This window comes from Centropristis striata, chromosome 19, assembly GCF_030273125.1.
Source record: "Centropristis striata isolate RG_2023a ecotype Rhode Island chromosome 19, C.striata_1.0, whole genome shotgun sequence".
In the NCBI taxonomy this organism is placed as follows: Eukaryota; Metazoa; Chordata; class Actinopteri; order Perciformes; family Serranidae; genus Centropristis; species Centropristis striata.
In genome coordinates this window covers 18563460-18585170 of record NC_081535.1, presented here as the reverse complement: position 1 = coordinate 18585170, position 21711 = coordinate 18563460, and the positions used below count along the sequence as shown (strand labels likewise).

The 21711-nt window shown below is 38.1% G+C and overlaps 1 protein-coding gene across 1 annotated transcript in view; it reads right to left on the bottom strand.

The window, feature by feature from the left end:
* Positions 1–21711, bottom strand: part of LOC131992357 (macrophage mannose receptor 1) — a 23488-nt gene extending 1777 nt beyond the window's left edge. The window contains exons 1-46 of the mRNA XM_059357915.1: positions 21264–21711; positions 21073–21185; positions 20444–20583; positions 19217–19440; positions 19020–19126; positions 18821–18939; positions 17570–17705; positions 16309–16391; positions 16097–16216; positions 15905–16006; positions 15105–15263; positions 14933–15015; positions 13773–13917; positions 13639–13683; positions 13386–13553; positions 12152–12271; positions 11941–12051; positions 11804–11836; positions 11270–11404; positions 11039–11185; positions 10759–10893; positions 10488–10645; positions 9948–10092; positions 9618–9672; positions 9046–9112; positions 8813–8946; positions 8690–8733; positions 8434–8607; positions 8134–8288; positions 7889–8002; positions 7636–7751; positions 6683–6837; positions 6394–6599; positions 6110–6287; positions 5803–6027; positions 5523–5692; positions 4635–4705; positions 4387–4487; positions 4171–4290; positions 3066–3203; positions 2829–2983; positions 2574–2673; positions 2216–2451; positions 758–950; positions 394–642; positions 77–247 (exon numbers count right to left, since the gene is read on the bottom strand). Coding sequence (XP_059213898.1) covers positions 77–247; positions 394–642; positions 758–950; positions 2216–2451; positions 2574–2673; positions 2829–2983; positions 3066–3203; positions 4171–4290; positions 4387–4487; positions 4635–4705; positions 5523–5692; positions 5803–6027; positions 6110–6287; positions 6394–6599; positions 6683–6837; positions 7636–7751; positions 7889–8002; positions 8134–8288; positions 8434–8607; positions 8690–8733; positions 8813–8946; positions 9046–9112; positions 9618–9672; positions 9948–10092; positions 10488–10645; positions 10759–10893; positions 11039–11185; positions 11270–11404; positions 11804–11836; positions 11941–12051; positions 12152–12271; positions 13386–13553; positions 13639–13683; positions 13773–13917; positions 14933–15015; positions 15105–15263; positions 15905–16006; positions 16097–16216; positions 16309–16391; positions 17570–17705; positions 18821–18939; positions 19020–19126; positions 19217–19440; positions 20444–20583; positions 21073–21185; positions 21264–21458 — 6250 coding nt within the window. The 5' untranslated portion in view covers positions 21459–21711. The remainder of the gene's footprint in view (positions 1–76; positions 248–393; positions 643–757; positions 951–2215; positions 2452–2573; positions 2674–2828; positions 2984–3065; positions 3204–4170; positions 4291–4386; positions 4488–4634; positions 4706–5522; positions 5693–5802; positions 6028–6109; positions 6288–6393; positions 6600–6682; positions 6838–7635; positions 7752–7888; positions 8003–8133; positions 8289–8433; positions 8608–8689; positions 8734–8812; positions 8947–9045; positions 9113–9617; positions 9673–9947; positions 10093–10487; positions 10646–10758; positions 10894–11038; positions 11186–11269; positions 11405–11803; positions 11837–11940; positions 12052–12151; positions 12272–13385; positions 13554–13638; positions 13684–13772; positions 13918–14932; positions 15016–15104; positions 15264–15904; positions 16007–16096; positions 16217–16308; positions 16392–17569; positions 17706–18820; positions 18940–19019; positions 19127–19216; positions 19441–20443; positions 20584–21072; positions 21186–21263) is intronic.

Genomic DNA, 21711 nt, shown 5'->3' with positions numbered 1-21711 from the left:
CTGAGAGCTTTGAAAAAAAGCCTGCCGTCCTCCATCTAAATATAAAAATATACACTTAAAAGAAAAAAATACTTACACTGGCGGTGGCGGCATGCAAAGCCTCTCTCCTGCAGGCAGTTGTTGTCATTCCAGCGTCCGTCGTGGTACATCTCCACACAGTTCTCCTCGCCGAAGTTAGCTGTATTGGGCTCACCGGGAGCCCAGTTGAGGAATCCCAGAGGGGTCTTATCTATCCAGCCCCAGCCAACTAGAAAATCATCAAAGTATTCCATCAGAAGTGTTAGTCCACATATTGATATATATATATATTTATGTGTAATTCAAAGCTCAGATCCAAACAATCCCATAAATTAACATTGGTATCATTGTCCTATTGTTGCTTTTTACACTCACAGTGGCTGTCCCTGGTGAGGCCGATCCAGACGTGGTGGTATTTGGTGTAGTTGTGGTTCCTGATGTGCTCTATCTCCGCTCTGCTGTGGATGGACACCAGGTCTGCCCTAAAGCTTTGGCATTTGAGTCGGGAGTCCGCCCAAGAGTAACCTTTCTGACCGTTGTACACAAAGTAACAGTAGTGGCCAAAGGGCTGGAAGAATGGCAGACATTTTCCATCTCCAGGGGCGGGAGTCGGCGGAGGTTGCTCTGAGAGACGATGTACATCACCAACAATGCTTCAAAATTTGGATTCTAAATTAAGCTTTTTTTTAACGTATAAGACAAAACAGAAAGGAAGAAAAATTAAATTTTCGTTACAAACCTTTGGAGTATTTGCAGATGTAGGGTTTAGAAAGTTCACACTTGGTGTCGTTCCAGGTCCCGTGGAACCCGTGGAACCCACGTGTATCCCTCATGCTCACGCAGCCCTCGTCCTTGGTATTAGTGGGCTCTCCGGGACCCCACTGAGTGAAAAAAACTGGCCAGCCATCCGTCCACATGTAGGAGCCATCATCCTGCATTACAAGAAAATATAAGCTTGGGTTCAATACTTTAATATGAAAGCCGAAAACGGCCATGGATTTTTTTATTTTTATGCACTGTTATCTCGTGAAAACGACTTATTATCTCAATATAACAAAGATTGTTATGGCATGATAACAATTTGGATAAATGTAGGTTTTGATTCTTAATTTGGCTGTTTTGAGGGAAGTGCCTGAAAAATGCAACATAACGTTTTACCTTTTTAGTTAACTACAAATGTCTGTAAAACATAATGGGACTGTGCATCGGTGCCAGCATGGGTTAAACAGTGTAGATATAAGGCTGCTTAATATTCCACATGGCTACTTAATATTCCACATGGCTACTTAATATTCCACATGGCTACTTAATATTTATGTAGACCATCAAGGTGTCTGCAGGCAGCCTAAACCTACCCAATGTGTATATGATGCACCTGGATGCAAGAGATAAACACTGCTTACTGTATCTCCTTGCATGTAAAATGATGCACAGAGCTGGAAATAGTGTAGTGAAGTTTAATTGCACTTACAGGCTATATTGTAACATTAGTTGTCAAGTCAGATGTCTGTGTGTGTATGCGAGACTGTCAACATGTTAAGTTGTCATGGATGCTTGGTGTGTGGATGCTTGGACTGTTCCTGACACTGGCTATTAACTAAACACTGTCTTTGTCTGCGCGTAATTGCGCATGGAGCTGTGAGCGTCTCACTTCACTCCCCGATTTATTTGCTTGTCAAAGTGGAGTGGAGTTAAGGTTTAATTGCAATTACAGGCTACAACGTTAGCTGTCACGTTGAATTGACTGCAGTGTGTGTCTGCGTGGCGAGGATATATCGAGATAAGTTGTTATCAGGAGAACAGTGCATAAAAATAAAAAAATCCATGGCCATATGGTCATTCTCTGCTTCCGTACTTAAATTATCAGATCTGATAATTACAAAGAAAAGGTTTTGGAAGAATCGCAAAGCCCACCCTAAGCTTTTTACATGGTATTATTTAAATAATCTTAATGCCCAAAGAGGTTGAATTATTTTCACAAAAAAGATAAGATTAGAAAAAATAAATACAGAAGGTTGTTTGGTTTGACCTGAAACTAGCTGTAATAAAAAAAAAAAAATACAACCTAAGGATGTTTTTAACTTTTCTCGTTGCTTACTGATAGATGAATAGTTTGGGTTTACTTTCAGGATTTTAAAGTCTTTTCAATTCTCAGGTAGTTCAGGTTTACTATTGTGTGTTCCCTCTCTGACAGCACCTTCCGTCTGAGTCCGATCCAGGCGTCCTCTCCGCCCTGCAGCACCACTCCAGCGATGAAGGCCTGGTCGTAGCTCATGTCTACGCTGGCCAGGTTGCCTTCCTCCTTCTCGCAGGCCGTCTGAGCCGCGTCCCAGGTCAATGGCTCCTTCACCAACTTGTAGCAGTTATTGTACCATGAGATGTAGCCAGGAGGGCAGGGGCTCTGGGTCGGGGGTGGAGGGTCGATGCTGCTCGCTGTTGTGGAAGCAGATGGAAAAATATCTTTTAAGTAAGGCCTGAACAGGGATTTAGCTGCTTTATGTTTTCTGTAATTTCTGTAACTATATGAAATCAATATTATTTTAGTGTTTCCTGACATTTCTTCCTGTAGCAGACGAAGCTATGTTGCTTGTGGCAGGCATCATCGTTCCACTTGCCGCTCACCAGGTGGTTGTGCGCCATCGCCACACAGTGTTCCTGTTGGGAAAGACAAGAAAGCTTAAAGATGTCTAACTATAAACATGGCACACGTCACTCTAGTCCTGCTTGTTTGTGATTATTAAGATTCACAATGATTCCCACCTGCTTCGCTCTAAATATAAATAACTGCAGTGTAAGAAAATGATCCTCACCGCTCCTCCTGCATTATTGGGCTCCTTGTCATTCCAGTTGGTGTACTTCACAGGGCTGACCCCGTCACTCCAGGCATACTGATTCTCTGACAGAAGATCTGACAGGCCGATCCACGTCGGAAGTTTCAGGTCCCTGAGGTAACTAGCAACGAAGTCTGGAGGAGATGATAAATTATAAAGAGTGGTCTCGCTGAACTGCAGCCCCCGGACTGATTAATTTACATAACTCTATCTTACCATTCTCGTACTGGCTATCAATAACTGCCAGATCTCCTCCTTGTTCTTTGCACCAGGTCCGAGCATAAGACCAGTTGGCTTTAATGTCATTTTCCTTCCCTTTAAACATGAAGCACTTATCCTTGAAACGCATCCAACCTGGAGGTAGGAAAGGTAAATGGCTTGTATCATATTTCATTGAGGAGTATATAAAGTATAGCATTTCATAAAAATGTCATGAGGAATATCTTACAATAGTTAGCCACACATTTTTTTCCAGGAAAGTCATACTATTATATGTCATAATATTTCATTAAAAAAATGTCAGTCTACTTTAGTCCTGTTTGGTATGAATTAAAATATTCACAATAATTCCCACCCTGAATATCATACATTGCATACGAAAAAGTAATTATATACTATGTTCAAAATTACATTAAAATAAAAAACACCATAATATAGTCCAAACATCTGATTTTTTTTTTACCTCTTGGCTCCTGTTTTGTTGTTTTAGTTGCTTAGGGAGACTGTCTCTTTTGTTTAGTTCTTTTGGGTTACTAGATAAGTTAGTTGATTAAAATTAGATTTTGTTTGTTGTGTTGGCCAATTCTCTACCTGAAGACGTTTACCTTGAGTTATGTAAATAAATTGATTCTGTTTGGACTGAATCTCTTTGGCACTGGTCATGCTTGGGAGTGGGGAAGGGGGAGTCATCTTTTATGCTGTGCGCAGGTTTTCCTGAGGTCTGGCATAACGATCATGAATTTAATAGAATAAAAGTCATAGTATAGTGTGTCATTCTAAATCACAAAAAAAGTCAAAGTATGTCTTTCAAAATAAAATAGTCATAGTATAGTATGTCGTTCGAAATCTGAAAAAAGTCATAAAATAGTATGTCGTTCAAAAAAACGTAAAAAATAATATTATAGTATGTATTTAAATGTAAAAAGGTCATAGTAAAAATCATTGGTCATTGGAAATCATAAAAAGGTCCTAGTATAGTATGTCGTCCAAAATCTGAAAAAAGTCATAATATAGTATGTCTTTCAAAAAAAACAAAAAAAGTCATAGTATCGGTTCAAATTGGCATAAAAAAGTCCTATTAGTATGTATATGTGTGTGTTACCTGCAGGACAGTTGCCCTCCCAGGGCTGTGTGGGTGGAGGAGGGGTGTGGTCAGCTCCTGGGTACTTCTTACAAACGTAACCTGCTCCAGCCCGACCACAGTTGGCATCGTTCCATCCACCTAAACAAACCAGAGTTCACTGTCAGTTCCAGTTCAGTAAAAATGGATAGCAAATAAACAGATCCACATCGTCTCAATTGTTTGGAATTTCAGTACCTTGATGTCTGTTCATCTGAACACATTGTTCCTCCCCGTTGGCGTTGTTTGGCTCACCTGGACCCCAGTGAGTGTACGTCACAGGGGAGGAGTCCAACCATCTGTGCAGATAAAACAGAGAAGCCTTGGTATTTATCTTTAATGTGTACATCTTAGAAGAATCCTCAAAATGATGATGATCAGATGAAACAAGTAAAAGGTAAGTTGAGGTGTTTACCTCAACTCCCCTTATTTTGAAATAAACGTACATGTATTGTCCATTTGCAATGCCAAACATCATCATTCCAATCCAAGCTGCAGCCACTTTGCCCGTCCCCACCTGGAAGAGCAGCACAACATGAACATATACACATATTTCACTGTAACACATCACAACAAAACCCTTTGATCGTCTGAAGACCTGACCAGGGTGTACTCCGCCTCTCACCCAATGTCAGCTGGGATAGGCTCCAGTCCCCATGACCCCAGTTTGCATAAGTGGTTAAATAAAATGAATGAATAATATAATATGCCTATTTTCATGACATTTATGACATACTAAACTATGAGCTTTTTTTTCTTCAATGTTTTTTTCACATAGTATACTATGACCATTTTTTTCATTAAATTGATAACATACTATACTATATTGTTTTTAATTAAATGTATGACGTCCTTTACTATGATTGTTTTCTTCATGAATTTTTTTCACATATTATACTATGACCTTTTATTCCCCTGAAAGTTATGTTGACACACCAAACTATGACTGTGATATCACAATATATTGTGCTGAAATAATTACATAATTATACGATTAACTATTAATAATTACAGAAAAGTGGTGGGATTAAATAAATTGTACTTTTTCCCACTCCTTTTCGAATATGTATACCAAATGAATTAATGTTCCTTTTTCTTTTTGCTTGCATGTAATTTTTTGGTTGTATGAATTTGTATGCTTTCTTTTTCTTTTTTATTTATTAAAATTATAAGTATTATTATTATTATTATTGTTATTATTAATAATAATAATAATAATAATAATGATAATGATAATAATAATTATTATTATTATTCGGCCTCAAGCACAACCTTTTATGTATTTATTTACACATTCTAAATAAACATCAATCAATCAAGAAAAGAAGACGTACCATGGTGTTGACATATGCCTGTTCATCTTTGCTGAGGATGGAGACGAGTGAGGCCTTCTCAGCGTAGCAGCGCTTCATGGCCGTGTGGTAGTCCACAACGTCTGTGTCGTTGTAGTAGTAGCAGATGTTGTTGTTCTTCCTCCAGCCAGGGTTGGAACCACAGTCAGGAGCTGAGGGATGACACATGAAAAGTGTAGTTTATTGCATTTTTCACGACTCCAATAAAGGAAATGGTTTTCTGACATTTGGAAATCAAAAGCTTGTAGGTGTCTTGTGATACCTGGGATTGGAGGTGGGGGCACTGGGGGCAGGACGGGGTTCTTTCCTTTCATAATCATGCATATCCAGTCCTGGTGAGCGTCACAGTTAAGATCGTTCCACCAGGCGAAGGTCCCGTTGGTGCTGCTCACCATCTCTACACACTCCTCACGGCCCTCGTGGTTGTTGGGCTCGCCGTGACCCCAGTTGGTGTGCGAGAGTGGTGTACCATCGCTCCAGGAATAGCCTACGTGGAGGGGAATAGTCTTTATTTGTATCGCACTTATCTTCCACCAAGGTCCACTCTATAAAACGCACATTACACTCACCTCCTTCTGTGGGGTTGTGCTTGAGGCCGATCCACTTGCTGGTGCCTTTGCTGTACATAGCCAAGAACTCTTCTTCCTCCTGATTGTGGATGCTGACCAGATTAGCTCCTCTGGCGACACAGTCCTCGTGAGCTGCCCCCCAGCTCTTCTTCAGGGACCAGTCCACATTGTGGAAGAGCTGCAACAAATCAGCAAAATAAATCAATGCTGTAAAACTGACCACTGCCTTCACTCTCGCTGCAGAAAATAGTGTATTTTGCGGTTAAATCAACCTAATTATGCACCTTATAACAGTTTCTGAAGTGAGGAAGAGCCGTCCAGCTCTCAGCACAGCCCTGTGCAGGAGGAGGAGTCGGGGCCTTGGTGGGTGGGGAGATGTCGGGCCTGGCTTTCTCACAGATGAAGGCGTGTTTCTCTAAACACGGCTTGTCATCCCAGAAACCACCAATCGGACCCGTTGTCATCGCCACACAAGTACCATCCCCGTTATCTAAAGACAAAAATGACATGTTTACCATATGTATATAGGGTTATCTTGTCTAGCGTATATTAAGGTTAGAGCTAGACCTTTACCTGGCTGATCCTTGTCCCAATGAGTGAAGGTGAGAGGTAAGCCGTTGTCCCAGAAGTAGTCGACCCCTCCCATTGCCCCTCCATGAGCACGCAGGCCGATCCACCACATACCGGTCTTTCCTGACAGAGTCACTGTAAAATGTGCCTGCTCATAACTGCAACACAAATATAAAAGTAAATTAGAAAATTATGACAGGAACTTTGAATGGAAAGTCTGGACTTTTTCAAGTGGGCTTGTATGAGGTACTAATCCATACTCAGTGTATTATCTACAATATGGGAGCAGAGGCAAAACATATTTTAGAAATACATTTTTTTAGTGTGTGCTATATTTATAATATTTTCACTGCTTTAAAGGTGAAATCTTTCCATCTATGCTATCTTCAAAGCCACCAGACTCCATTGACAAAAAGGGCAATTTTACCTTGCATAACACTGGAGTTGCTGGTCTACTACTGCCTCAATCACTTAGTTTATTTGTGTTATTGTGTGACTTTAGTGTTTTAAAGGTGTAGTTCTGATTCTCCAAAGTCTCAAAATAACACAAACAAACTAACAAATTGCCATTTTTGTCAATGGAGTCTGCCATAGATGGATATAACAGCTTCAGTTTACCCTGCGTTTAACTTAAACAAGGCTGTCTGAGAGCAAGGGAAAAGGGGTGAAAATAATATAAAGACTGCATACCTTTTAACTTATCAATCAATCAAACATCAAAAAATTCTTTCTTAAAAAGATGTAACAAATACAACTGTGCCCCTGCAAAAAAAACTGCATTATGCTCTTGCTGTGCAGAAAAGTGTGTGCATAAATGTTTTTAACAATTTCTGCTGCAAGTGATATAGTTTAAAAATAAATAATCGATATTCTCAACCCATTAAAAAATTTGCACACAGTATGATATAAAGAGTATAAGGTGTTCCCTGAGGAAGTTGGGATAGGTCGTCACTCACATGTCTCCGATGTGCAGCAAGGAGCCGTCCAGGTCTTTACAGAAAGCTTTAGCGTCCGACCAGCTCCTGGTGGTCTCCTCCATCCAGTAGCAGGAGTAGCCATACGCATCCCAGCCCTGACACAGATCACAGAGGTGAGGCTTTTAGAGTGACCATCTCAACACACAACATGCACTCTTAAAAAGCATTATAACTCTGGTCTGAGCTTGAAAACAGAACAGAAAATGAGATGTATGTCTAGTGTTTGTCCTACCTGAGGACATCCGTACACAGTGGGTTGTACAGAGGGCAGTGGGTAATGTGCTTTGCGCATTTTGCATGTGTAGGTGTTGAGTTCTGTACAGGACACATCGTTCCACCGGCCAGTCTGGAACAAAGATTAAATTAACATCAAAATAACCACCACTCACAAAGAAGGGAATAATGAATTAAGATGCACTTTGGTCGTTTGGCTTCGTATCTGTGGAATAAAATGACTGATTTCTGCATCTTTCCCACCTGGTGTAACATCTCAACACAGTCTTCATTGAACCCGTCGTGGTTGTTGGGTTCCCCTGGAGCCCAGTAAGTGAAGGTCACCATGTGTTCATCAGACCAAGTGAACATACCAGGCACAACCAGGTCATTCAGACCTGTCCACACGTCACTGGTGGCTGTAATAACAGACAAGACCTGAATCAGTACACCCAAATATGGGAGTGAATAGGAGCTTAACTAAACCTTCTCCTTCAACCTTCTATCAGCTTTTTTTTTTAATCATTAAAGCATCTTTAGCCTCCTATTTTTTTAGATCCATACCCATGTAGAGATAGCTTTCCAGCCAGCTCTGCTCCGTCATCGACTGGATGGATACGAGTTCAGCGCCCAACCTCCTACAACTACCCTGGGCATCGTGCCATGTCTTTTTGTCTCCAAAAGGTTTGTAGCAGAACTCTCCAAATTCGTACCAGTCAGGCCCCGAACACCTCAGCTCTGTAGGGGGGAATTCAGAATCAGTAAAATCATCACAAACTCAAAAGTACACTTGCAAAATTACAAATCTATTGCAGCTCACCCCCATCTGCAAAGGTGTAAGACACAGCATAGGTTCCATCATATCTGCAGGGGGAAAAGTGGTATTGAATTAGCCTCCCAGGACTGTCTACACAGGGAAGAAGGATTTAGTTTGTCTGCTTACTGTCTTGAGGTGATACCGTTCCTGGTGGAGCCGGCATAGAAGTTCTGTCCTGGAGCTTTCAACAGAGTACAGTCTCCTCCGACCTCGTTTAATATCACTCCAGCGTGGATGGCTGCAGCACAGATGTTTGAGTCCTGTTACACGAGACAGAGAAGAGAGAATATTATACATACAGTTTAAAAAAAAAATCTGTACAGAAGTTGTGATACAGATGAGACAACACACTCACGTACCCCACGATATACTGTAGAGCCGTATACATTATAATTAGCATTGGCACAGCGTGCTGGACAGTGGACACTGAAAGACACACAAGAATGAGCTGCTTCAGTGTGTATGATGAATGGAAAAATCACAGAAATAATGTCCTTCCGTCCTGCAGCAGTCAGACTGTACAACCAGCACTGCTCCCAGTAGACCACAAACACCAAAACTGACAAAAACTGCCTTTTAATGTATACAAACTACCTATACTTCAGTCAGGTGTATTATAATGCAATATAAATATTTTTTCTGTGTAATGGTGTTGAGCCAGTCTGTATTGTATAAATTGTTTCTAATTTTATATTTCTTCTTGCTAAAATTTTTAAAACTTTTATATTTCTTGTTAATACTGTTCATTTATTTACGCTTCTTTCTATTTTTTCTATACACCTTTTGCTGCTGTAACACTAGAAATGTCCGTGTTGTGGGACTAATAAAGGATTATCTTATCTCTTTTCTTATATTACAGGACACAAATGCTATGTTTTATATTCAATACACCACTACATGTGTAAAAAATAATATTTCAGGTTTAACTCACGTCATTCGATCGTTGGCAAAGTTGAAGTTCGGCTTATTGGCGCATGTGATCGCATCTGTTGAACCAGTTTTTCATTATTGAACATCAGCGTCAAAGCACATTTTAACTAGTGATGGGCAAATTAAGCTTCATGAACCATTTTCTTTGTTTTCTGAGTCCACTAGATGGCGCTCTGTTCATCAAAGGGCTGAAAGCACACTGAATTGCTAATCTTTGAGCCTTTTTCTTTAAGCCAAGAGTGCCATCTAGTGATGTCAACACATATACATTGCTAATTTTAACTGTTTTTATGTAGAGAGGCTTGTAACAATACTAAAGTGGTTTTCTTACAGTCTGGTGTGCACCCTAAGACGTCGAAACGAAGGCCTGGCTGGCCATTGAACTCCAGTGGGAGGATGCGGACGTACTGAGTGGACACAGGTGTCCCCAGCAGCTGAGTTACAGGACTGTCTCTGTCTGTTGCGCCTGGAAAAAACTGGAAAACAAGAAAATTCAGAATGACAACCTGCTTTCTAACTGACAAAAAACCCAGACAGAAAACAGAAAAAAAGCACAATTCTGACAACATAGAAATAAGTCCTGTAACTTCTTACCCCCTCCAAAACAATATACTAATCTAAAAAAAACCCTTTAAGCCATACAATTGTAATAATGTGAAATAGAACAGACAGAAAAAGAAAAAAAATATAAGTTTAAATCAGAAAAAAAAGTGGTCTTGGATTTTTAATTGCTGATTTTTAATCCCTTTCTTTCCTTCTTTCCGTTGTTTTTCTCCCTCTCTTGTCTAACTTTCCTCCCCTTTATTTCCCCACAACTTGGTTTTGACCGGTCATGTTTAAGTTTTGCAGGTGGCCATCTCTGTGTCCTCACCTGCCCGTCAGCAGTGTAATCAGTCCAGGTGGCTCCATCCATACTGTGCTGGACCTTAAATTTGGTGAGCCAGTGGTCATTTTGAGGACAACCTTGGATCACTATTCCTGTCACTTTTCTGACCTGGCCCAGATTTACTTGGATCCAGCTAGAAGTTGCTGGAGGCGTGGACATCAGATGAGAATAATGTAAGTGCACCAATTCAACATCGAGACAAAATTCTGTGATTAAAATATTATTTTGTATGTGTGACAGCTGGGTTGGTACGTACGGCTTCCTGAAGGCATCCAGCAGGATGATCCATCCAGACGGGCTTGGCTGGGAGTGAAGCCACCAATGGAGGATGAAGCAGAGAGCTGAGTGTCTGTAATGTTCCCGTCCTTAACACCGAGGCCTTGCAGACACACTGTGAGCAGGCACATCACAAAACAAAAGATTGACCGTAAGTTGTGATTGTACAAGATTTAAGGGCATTTTGTGATTCTCCTCCACGAGACATGGAGGTTAGATTTTAAGATGCTAAAATAAATCAAAGAACAAGAAGAGCTCACCTTTTTGTTCACAGCTGAAGACGATCTCAAGGTATTTGGACACAGTGGGACAGGGGTCCGGGTCCACATGGGCGTACGCAAAGCAGAATGGATGGTTGTCACAGGTCTTTCTATAGTAAGGAAGGACACCTTCCACTGTGCAGCTTCCTGCAGAACAACAATTATCTTATGGTTAAACATACATCAATATTTACAGTTAATGACACTCGTGACAGAGAGACTTCTGTGCACCTGATGATCCATCAAAGTGTGGACAGATGTCAGCACTCTTTCGTCCGTAGAAAGCCGACTGGATGTTAATCACACTTTCAGCTGGACAGTGAAGGACAGCGGAGGAGTCCTGGCACACGAGACCCGTCATAAAACCTACAGCAGGAAAGTGTTTGTATAAAGACAAATGTGTCACTGCCTATCACTTACATTATTTTTGTTGATACATATATATTTGCATTTATTTATTAAGTAGTTTATTGTTTTTTTCTTATTTTATTTTATTTTTATTCTTAGGAGGTTTTTGTATCAGTCAAAAATATATACATGATATATAAAATAAATTAAAAAAACTAAATATGTATTTATTTGTTTATAAATAAGTATATATTTATTTATTATTATCATCATCATTATTATTATTTTTCAATATATTTTTTTACAAGTTTCTGTATCAGGGAATATTCTGTTCTTTTAAAAATGAAAAATAAATAAAAAGTTAAAATTTTAAAAGAAAGAAAGAAGTCACTGTGTCAGAAAGTGAGGTATTGTTACCATCATGAGGTGGAGGAGGCTCAGGTGTGTTTCCTGGAAGAAGAAATACAAGTTTAATGTTACAAACATGTATTAACACTATTGTAATATTGTCCTCTATTTGTGTCAACAACAACAACAACAACAACATATCTCACCTCTCCGTTTGCAGATGTATCCTCTTTTGTACTGACAGTTGTCGTCGTTCCAGAAGCCGTTGTTTATTAGTATAGAGAGGCAGTCTTCACCATAATAATTATCTGGGTTACCTGTGAAAAAGCATGAATAAAGGGAATTTAGTTGTGGAAACACGAAATGTGTTTTGTTTTAAATAGAAGATGCTGGGAATATATTTAGCTTCATGTTAACCTGCATTCCAGCGGATATATCTGAAAGGAGAACCATCCGTCCACTCCCAGCCGCCTTCAGTGACGGAGTCGTGCCCGCCCATCCACAGAGAGATACCTGTGGGACTCAGCTGGATGATACCTGAGATGAAACAACAAAACAAAAAAGGTTAATAATAGATCCAGAAAATTCTCTTCATACAAGAGAAAGTTTGGTCTAGTAGGAAGTTTAAAACCTGGCACTTAAAGGCATCTAAAGGCGCTATATGCAGAACTTGAGCCTTTTTCTTTGTCGCCCCCTGGTGGTGGTTTTAAAAAAAGACACAGTGGCAGATACCAGTACCACACCACAACACATAGAACAGAAACACATACACTTGATCAGTTTTCACCAGAATTGTCATAATTTTCTACAAACAAAAGCCATCAGAAACATTTAAAGATGCTATAAAAGTTACCAAAATTAAAGCAACCACAAAAGTTTAAGTGGTTTATTGCTAGTATATAAAACTCCATGTACTGCACTTTAACTAGTTAGAGAACAAAATATTTTTTGGGTCACTGTTATTTAAAACAGATATTAAAAACCATAAGTAGAAATATCTTGAAATTTAAAAAAAAATCAGCATTAGGGGAAAAAAAGTAACATTTCAAAATAATGAATTCCATCTTTTACAAGCAAGAAATCTTAATACTTTGATAAAAAAAAATTTTATTCTGTATGTTGATAAGGAATTTATGAATGAAACATAAAAGCTGACAGCCCACTCAAGTATTAGAAAATAAACTTTTTTCTTGAAAAAACAAAAGTTTTCAAACATGTTCAAAACATTTGGATGATGTATATACACAATTCAACAGAATGTATAACATCAGCCAAGTGTTTTTAGACATTTTAATACAGAAATGTTACATATTAAAGAACTGAAATTTCTCTTCTCACAATATATATTTATTTATTTATTAATTTTTGTTATTTTTTATTGCAAGACAAAAACATTTTTGGCCCTAATTAGCAGTTTGAAGTAGTTAAATCTTTTAACATGTCGTGTGGTTCAAGTCAACTTTCAGCCTCTACCTGCTGATATATCAATATCAATATATCAATAAATAAATAAATAAATAAATAATAATAAAACAAAAGAAATAAAAAATATATTTGGACTAACACAAATACTTTAAGAAATTAATAAATAATAAACAACAAATGTAAGTCAAATCACACGTCAGAATATTTAAAGACATAAAGTTCCCACCTTGTATGAAGGCCTGTTCGAAGGGGTCGGTGATGCTGATGAGGTCTCCTCCCTGGTTCACACAGTCGGCTCGAGCCTCCGCCCACGTCCTCATCGACAGGTAGTTGAACAGGTAGCAGTAGTCGTTGTAAGGATCCGACATCCAAGAGCCACATTTCTCATTCCATCCTGTAACAAATACAATATATATCCAGATAAACACACACATAATATAATTTTCAGATCATACTTAAAGTGTACTGATCTGTGTCACCTGGTCCAGATGTTGGGGGCTGGGGTGGAGGTCCTTGTCCCTTTGCTGTGTAGGGACAAGACAGAGAATCACCATGAAATACAGCATGAATACATCACAAGAGGGGTATCGATAAGATATATAATGTATAAGACCTTTTTTGCAGATAAATTCCTTCGTGGCCGTGCAGAAATCATCATTGAGTTTCCCAGGTTCCGGGTGTGTCATCCCTCGGAGGTGAGCACAGTCCTCGTTGCCCTGCCAGTTGTCTGGCTGGTTGGGAGCCCATGGGAGAAGGTCCTGAGATCCAAAGAAAGGAAACAAACAGTTTATTTAACATGTGCAGCTTCAGTCATCTGTTCTCCTTTCACATTTTATTTTCCTGAGGTCTTCCATCGCTCTTCTTTTATATGTTCCGGCCTTCTGTTTTCATATCCCTCAACCTCTTCATCACGAGCCTCTAACTAATTGAGTATATCTCTGCAAACACAAGGTCGACTTAAATAATCAAGGTATCATAATAAATGGGACACTTGTGAAATTGTATTCAGAGGTGTAAGTATAAGTAAATATGTTACTGTGTCAGAGTAAATTAAGTAAGAACACAGCATAAAACAACATTAATGTCTGCCTAAATATATATATATATATATATATATATATATATATATATATATATATATATATATATATATATATATATATATATCAAAACATCTAAATATTACAAATGCCAAGTTTTATACTAATAAAGTGAAGCAGAAAAAATTAGTGAGGTTTTAGAACAGAATATTCAGGCGGAAACTCGAAATGTGCCATTAGAAATTACTCAGGTATCAAATTACATCATATTATCTTATAATATTATATTATACTGTTTTTAAATCAAGTTTTTAATTTGTAGTAATGTTACAGCCTTAGTTTTTAAGTTTAAATTATTTGCCTTGACATTGTTTTTATTCCTGGTAATTGACATGTATTTGTTGATTTCTTACATTTTACTGTGTCCGGTTATGGTCTTGCAAAATTGTATTAATTGTCGACTATTGTTTATTTTTGGCTGCGTTGTTTAATCTTGCTCTGTGACACACTTTGGGTTGTATGTTTGTATGAAAGGTGATATTTAATTGAAATTGAGTTGGAGTTAAGTCACTGCTGCATTAACCCATCCTTAAACATTTAGGAAAGAACATGATTCAAATAATCCCATGATTATCAAATGTTTCAATTATGGAGACGATAATTAAATGTCATGGTGATGAATAGATAATAATTTAAAGGTGTCAAACATTAAGTCCATGTTTCTATCACTTACTGCAGGAGTTCCATCGATGTTAACCCACTGGTTTTCAACATTGATGTCATTCAAACCCACCCAGGCTTCCCCCGGCATGTGAGCTGCAGATTAAAGACAGAAACAAGTATATTTCAATTTCAAACAATTTATTTACATTAATAATTAAAAATGAGTGCTTTGTTCTGCTCACCCGTTAAGAAGCTCAGTTCCTCCTCTGTGTGGAAGCTGGCCAGGTGAGCCTGCTCACCCACACAGTGAGCCTCGGCATCGTGCCAGTTCTTCACCTCCTCAGTCTCAAACTGATAGCAGAAGTCCCCGTACAACAAATATCCACCGTCACAGTGGGAATCTGAATAAAACATTTTTTTAATATTAACAGTTGTAAAACTTTAGACAGCCTTTTAACACCCATCCTTTTTTATTTTAAAATTTCACCTGTTTTGGGATATGTACTTATGTTTATATAGCTTTTGTTTTTTAAAATGTATTCTTTATTTTTCAGAAATTGTTGACTGTGATACATTGTATTATAATGTATAATGGTGTATAATATCAGAAAGCAGCCTTCTGAGTACCTTTGCATGGTCATAATGCTGAATAATTGGTGCACAATCCACGAAGAAAATGATTATTTTTAATTACTCATATCTGTCATTTGTGAATTTTCCCCCTCTCAAATTAGTATCAGTCTCAAAAATCATATCTCATTCAGGCTGTGTTTAAAACAGAGGAACTGTAAGGCCAAAATGCATGTATCAGGCTTCATTTGAAGGTAATACCCTCTATTTACTAGAACAGTTCAAACATGGTAATTTTAAACCTCATCTATAAAAACTCATACTTGAATAACAATAACTAGAAAGTCCTTTGTGGCCTAACTATATGGGAGCTAGAGAGTTATTAGTTGCTGAATCTCTCCAGACTATAGCATGCTGGGTTAGACAGGTGGGTTTTAAGGAGCTCAGAGACAGAATGTGAAGTCTGACTGACCAGGAGTTGTAGTTGGTCTGGGGTTCTGTCCACCTGTCATCTCACAGATGTAACCCAGGCTCTTGAAGCAGTTAGTTGTTTCCCATTTGCCCTCATAATTTCCTGAAAGAAAACATAAACTGATGCTATAATGCCGGCCTCAACTGAAAACATATGAGCGTGTCAGTTTAGGGCCAGAGTGGTTAATTCTACCTGTGAAGATTTGCCCGCAGTCCCAGGAGCCGACAGTGTTTTGGGGCCAACCGGGCCCATAGTTGGAATAGGTAACCGCGGATTTATCTATCCAATCAAAACTCCCGTCCTTGTCTTTATCTGGTGACATCACAAACCAAAAAATTAATGGAAAGTGCATTAAAAGAAATCATGTTTATTGTAAAAAGAAAGGAAAAAACCTGATAAAGTACCTGATAAACCGATCCAGATGTCAGGTATATCCACTTGGTGAAAGTCTGGAAGTTTCCCATTTATGAAGAACTGTTCTTCTTCACTGCTCACGAGGAATGGGATTAAAGAAACAAACAATTTTGAGATTTATACAGATCTCCTGCAGTCCTGCTCAGATTTGAGCCTCTTTCAGCTCATTGTTTTGGTTTTCAGTTTTAAGTAAAAAACCCTGGATAAAACTACTGCATCTACCTACCGAGCAATAAACATCAAACAGAAAAAAAGATTGTTTGTGAACTGAGAGGATCATTTTGCTGGTAAAAAGCGGGGGGAGACCAAAAACAGAGCTAAGAGGGTGAATATTCGACCTTTATCTCATTGTTCTGTATCTGCTTAATTTTTAAATCAGTAACTATACACTAAACTATAGCAACTTCATGAAGGAAATACCGTGTCAGTGTTGTGTATTCAACTTGAATTCAACTATAATTTTAACTTTTCTGATAAAAGAAAACATGAAAAATGTAACTGTGACTGGTCAGAATATCTAGTCAGAAAATCAAACAATGGAACAAAACTCACACGGTAATGCCTTTAACCCTTGTGCATATTAATTTTTACAGTAATTCTTCAATCATCTTGGCTGTTTATTGTCTATTTATTTAATTTAATGTTTAAGTTGGACCTCAACTCTCATCATAAGTCAGTACTAATCTGTGTAGCTAAAATGCAGAGATTCAGACCTACTGAAACTCTTTAAAAGCACATTTTTAAAATCCCACGGCCTTTACAGCATAAAATTATGCATTCTGTTATATCAGGATTTTAATCTAGAGCCCTGGCTTCAGAAATGTGGTTTTTACAATTATTTACCAGATTGAGCCATTTTCTCACATTTGTCCTATGGGGCTATTTTCCTTATTTCCACTAGGGTTTTTGCTGTTGTATTATGTATGAAGGACAGCAGTGTTTTTCAATTTAATATTGTTGCTTGTTGACATATCATAAAAATAAAACAAAGAAATTCCTCCGAGCATCCAGTGTAAAATTAAATCATTTTAAATTGCAAATAAACTGGCATTTAAAGGGTTGACATTATGAAAAATAATTTATATCTGTTGGCTGACTCAGGGAAAGTGGAAAATAATACATGATTTTATAGCAATCTTTTGGTGCTAACATCAGAGCAACGTTTCCAACTTCTTATTTACAACAGGAAGACTGCGCTATTTCCTCTTTTAAAAGTTACAAAGTGGTTGAAAGGCCTTTTTTTTCTCCTACCTGTTTATAATCAGCAGGTGGGCCCCCATACCGTCGCACGTGGTGACAGATTCGTGCCAGGTGGTCAACAGATTAATGTTACTGACCATCCAGTAACAACTGCCAGCGAAGCTCATCCAGCCAATAGGGCAGATGGCTGGAGGAGAGGTTTTGGAGAAACAGCACAAAAAAAAAAAAGAAGACAACATTTTTATAATTTTATAATGAAGATATCATGTTTTTGTGTTCTGATGTCCTTTTTTTTCGGAGGGCGTAGCGGGCTCATTCGTAGGAGTTTACTAAATATCGTCACACTGTTAAAATAATCGCCTATGTCATTTTTTGTCAAAATTGTTTTTTTTTGTGCCTAAATGACCTCCTCATGACGCCGGCCACCTACAGTAAAATTGCCTACATCCTCAGTTGATCAGATCATGTGATTTTACCCCTTTAAGATAATGACCTATGTCAAGTGTGTGACTTAAGCGGATTTAATATGCCTAAATCAAAATAAAATGTGACTTAGGCAATTTTTTTGAACATGCCTTTGTGACTTAAGCAAGATATGGTAACACTTTATTTTGAAGGTGTCTACATAAGAGTGACATGAGCAAATACGCAAATAAACATGACATGGGATGTGTCATGAACATTAATGACACTTTGAAGTAACATTAATGCCTAGACCTAGAAGGAGGATATTCAGCTTTCCGGTATATTGACAATAAGAGGGTTTCTCAGCATTTTGAAGAACAGAAGTGCTCGTCATCCAATCACTGAAAATACAGAAATGTCCAAAATGACCAATGTTTTTGAACCCAAATCTCAGCATGGATTGTTCTATGTTGTTCCAAAGGTCTTGGCATATTGGTGTTATATTCTGGAGGGTTTTTCTGACCATTTTTATTTTAAATGTGTGGAGCAAATGGTATCAACCCAAAAATTGCTGCAACAACTTATGGGACATAGTTGAACATGGACTGGACTTAAGAAAGCCTACCCTAATGGTATGACCCTTTATACACCATAATAGGCTTCAATGAATAAATAATGAATTCATTAAGTAATTTTAATTCAATATTTTTGACCAGAACAACTTGACACACAGTGCTGAGCTGCATCTCAAATTAATCTTAAGGTTCACAGCTTTCAGATGATGTTCACCACTGTGGCATTTATTGTTGACCTGCTATCTCCCCCTAAACATCCACTGCCCACAACCACCAAAAAGGTCTTTGAACAATAAGAGGTTAATAAAACGAGCCAGCTTACTGTTAATTGGCCGTTTACACATGTAGGGTCGCTCATATCTGCACACATGAGATCTCCATTTCCCAAACTCCTCTGTTGTATCTTTGATGATTGCAGCACACGCGCCAGCCTGTGTGTCTCTGTTGGAGAACATGTGTTTTAACATCTAGTACACAGGTTAATATTTAAATCTATGCTACACAACATGATGATATCTCACCCTGCCGGTTCACCGGCGGCCCAGTTTGTGTATCCAAGTTGTTGAGCATCAGACCAGGCGTACTGAGTGTTTCCTGCTTCAACTTGGCATGAAATCTTGTTGCATTTCTGGAATAATAAAGCTCATCTTCACATTGATGCACTCAATATAAAATAACAGATACTTCTTGATACCACACTATTCTATGTTCCTCTCACCAGAGTGGAAAGCCCGATCCAGAGGTCCACCCACGATCCATCCAGTGTCCCTGTGATGAACTGCTCCTCTGCTGCAGAGGTGATGGACACCAGGTCTGCCCCCTCCTCCACACAGTCATGTCTCGCTGCTGACCAACTCTTCCTGATATCGGCCGACAGCTTGTAGCAGTTGGAGCCATACGTCATCCAGCCGTTGGCTAAGTCACAGTGAGGGCCAGGGTTGGCTAAAAAAAAGGGAAAGATATGTTGGATGTTACTAAGTGCATTTACTCAACTACTTTGCAAAGTCGAGGTCCATTTTATGCATCTTTTTACTTTTACTAGACAATCATTGTTTTATACCCTTCGTTTCCAGTGAAAATAATGTATCTCAGAATGTGTCAATTTTGATGTTTCTGATAAGCTGAAGGATGAAAAGTTCCCTTATAAGTTAATACTTAATAACTAATTAATACTTAATAACTAAGTAGCCTGGGTATCTCTACATACCCGCTCTACATACATTTCCTCAAGTACTGTACTTAAGTACAATTTTAAAGTATGTGTACTTTACTATACAGTATTTCCATTTACTGTAACTTTATACACTTCACTACATTTTGAGGCAAATATTGTACTTTAGCTGCCAGCTTTAGTCACTTTTCAAGTCAAGATTTAACATAAAAAAACACGATACATTTTTTTTTTTAAATAAAACCTCATAACAGTATATTAAATGGTTAAAATGAGCTCTATCTTTACAAACTAAAACACTGCTTACATAAATGCATAAAAGCAAATAATGGTATAATATATTGGTCATATAAATAACAATCTGAATGGGTCTACTTAAAAAAAAAATTCTAATCACTTTAAATTGATAATGTTTTTCATGTTAAATCTTGACCTGAAAAGTAACTAAAGCCGTCGGCTAAATGTAGTGGAATAAAAAGTACAATATTTGCCTCTAAATTTAGTGAAGTACAAGTATAAAGTTACATTAAAATAATAGATAGAAATACTCTGAGAAATACTCAAGTAAAGTACTCAAATATTTGAGTAAATGTACTTAGTTGCATTCCACCACTGTACTACGCCTATGCAAAAGAATCTCATTCAACTCCAAAAAATTCAAACTGTCTCTTTAAAAAAGAAGAAGAAACTTAACAGCCTAAGAGTTTCAGCTCTTGAGCATTACAAAACAAGATCCAAATGTAAAACTATACTGACAGTATTTACTGAACTTACGATTGACGTGCTTGCAGATGTATTTCCTCTTAACGTTGCAGTTCTCGTCGTTCCACTGTCCTAAGCTGGATCCGACCACCTGAGCGCAGTCCTCCCCGGGGTCATCGCCCCAGTTATCAGGCTGGCCTTGCATCCAGTATCTGAACCAGAAGAGAGATCAGTTTGGATAAACTTCAGTGTGAAGTTAAAACTAACAGACAGAATTCAATTCCAAACAGCACAAATAATGTACAAAGCAGCAAAACTTCTTTAAGGGTCAAGATGGGGGATATCAATTGAGGGGGTCAAATAACTTTAAAGTCATCAAAATACGTACAAATAGGTTTTGCATTTCATTCAGCGGAGTAAAAATATGGAATGGGATGTGTGAAGAATTAAAACAATGTTCAAACATTAAACACTTCAAAATCAAATATAAAGAGCATGTCTTCACACGATATAGGGATAAAAATGGCTCCTTATGAACACAAATAAGTGTTGAGTCTTGTTGTTGTTTCATTTTGTGTTGTTGTCTTGTATTTATTGTTGTTCATTTGTTTTTAATTGTTCATCTTTTATTTTGTGTTCAAATTAATTCTCAATCAATGATGAATTTGAATATGAATTTGAGTGTTTACAGTGTTACGTACGATAAGTATTCTATGAAAGGACTTCCATCACTCCACTCCCAGACTCCTTCTGCGATCTGGTCGTTCAGGCCCATCCAGTAGATTTCTGTGCCGATTTGTGTTCTCACCCACAACTAAAAAAATACAAATAAATTAAGCCAGTGTGTGAATTGACAAGAGAACATTCCTCAGATCTCTGTGTGTCGTCTCACCCGCTCATGAATGTCCTGAATGCTCATCAGGTTGCTGTTCTGTGCCAAACAAAATGCGTTAGCCTCCATCCACGACTTTGTGTCAGATGAAAAGTAGTAACATTTATCCTCATTCTCCCTCCAGCCTGACGGACACTGGCAATGTGCTGAAAACAACAAAACAACATAATGTTGGTATGTTACACGACTAAACATGATATACTGAATAGAAAAAAAGATGTTACGAAAGAACACCGAAACACCGAAAATATGTGACACAGCACATTAGAAATATCCTCCTGCTACTCACCAAATACCACAATGCTTCTGACTGAAAGACTAGGATTTTAGTTTATTGTCAATCAAGATTTTACATTGCTTTAAGAAATCTTGTTTTTTTTAATTTAAATATTAAAATGCCCAACTACTGCAGGTTTTTAAAATCCAGACATTATTTTGCTGCTTAATA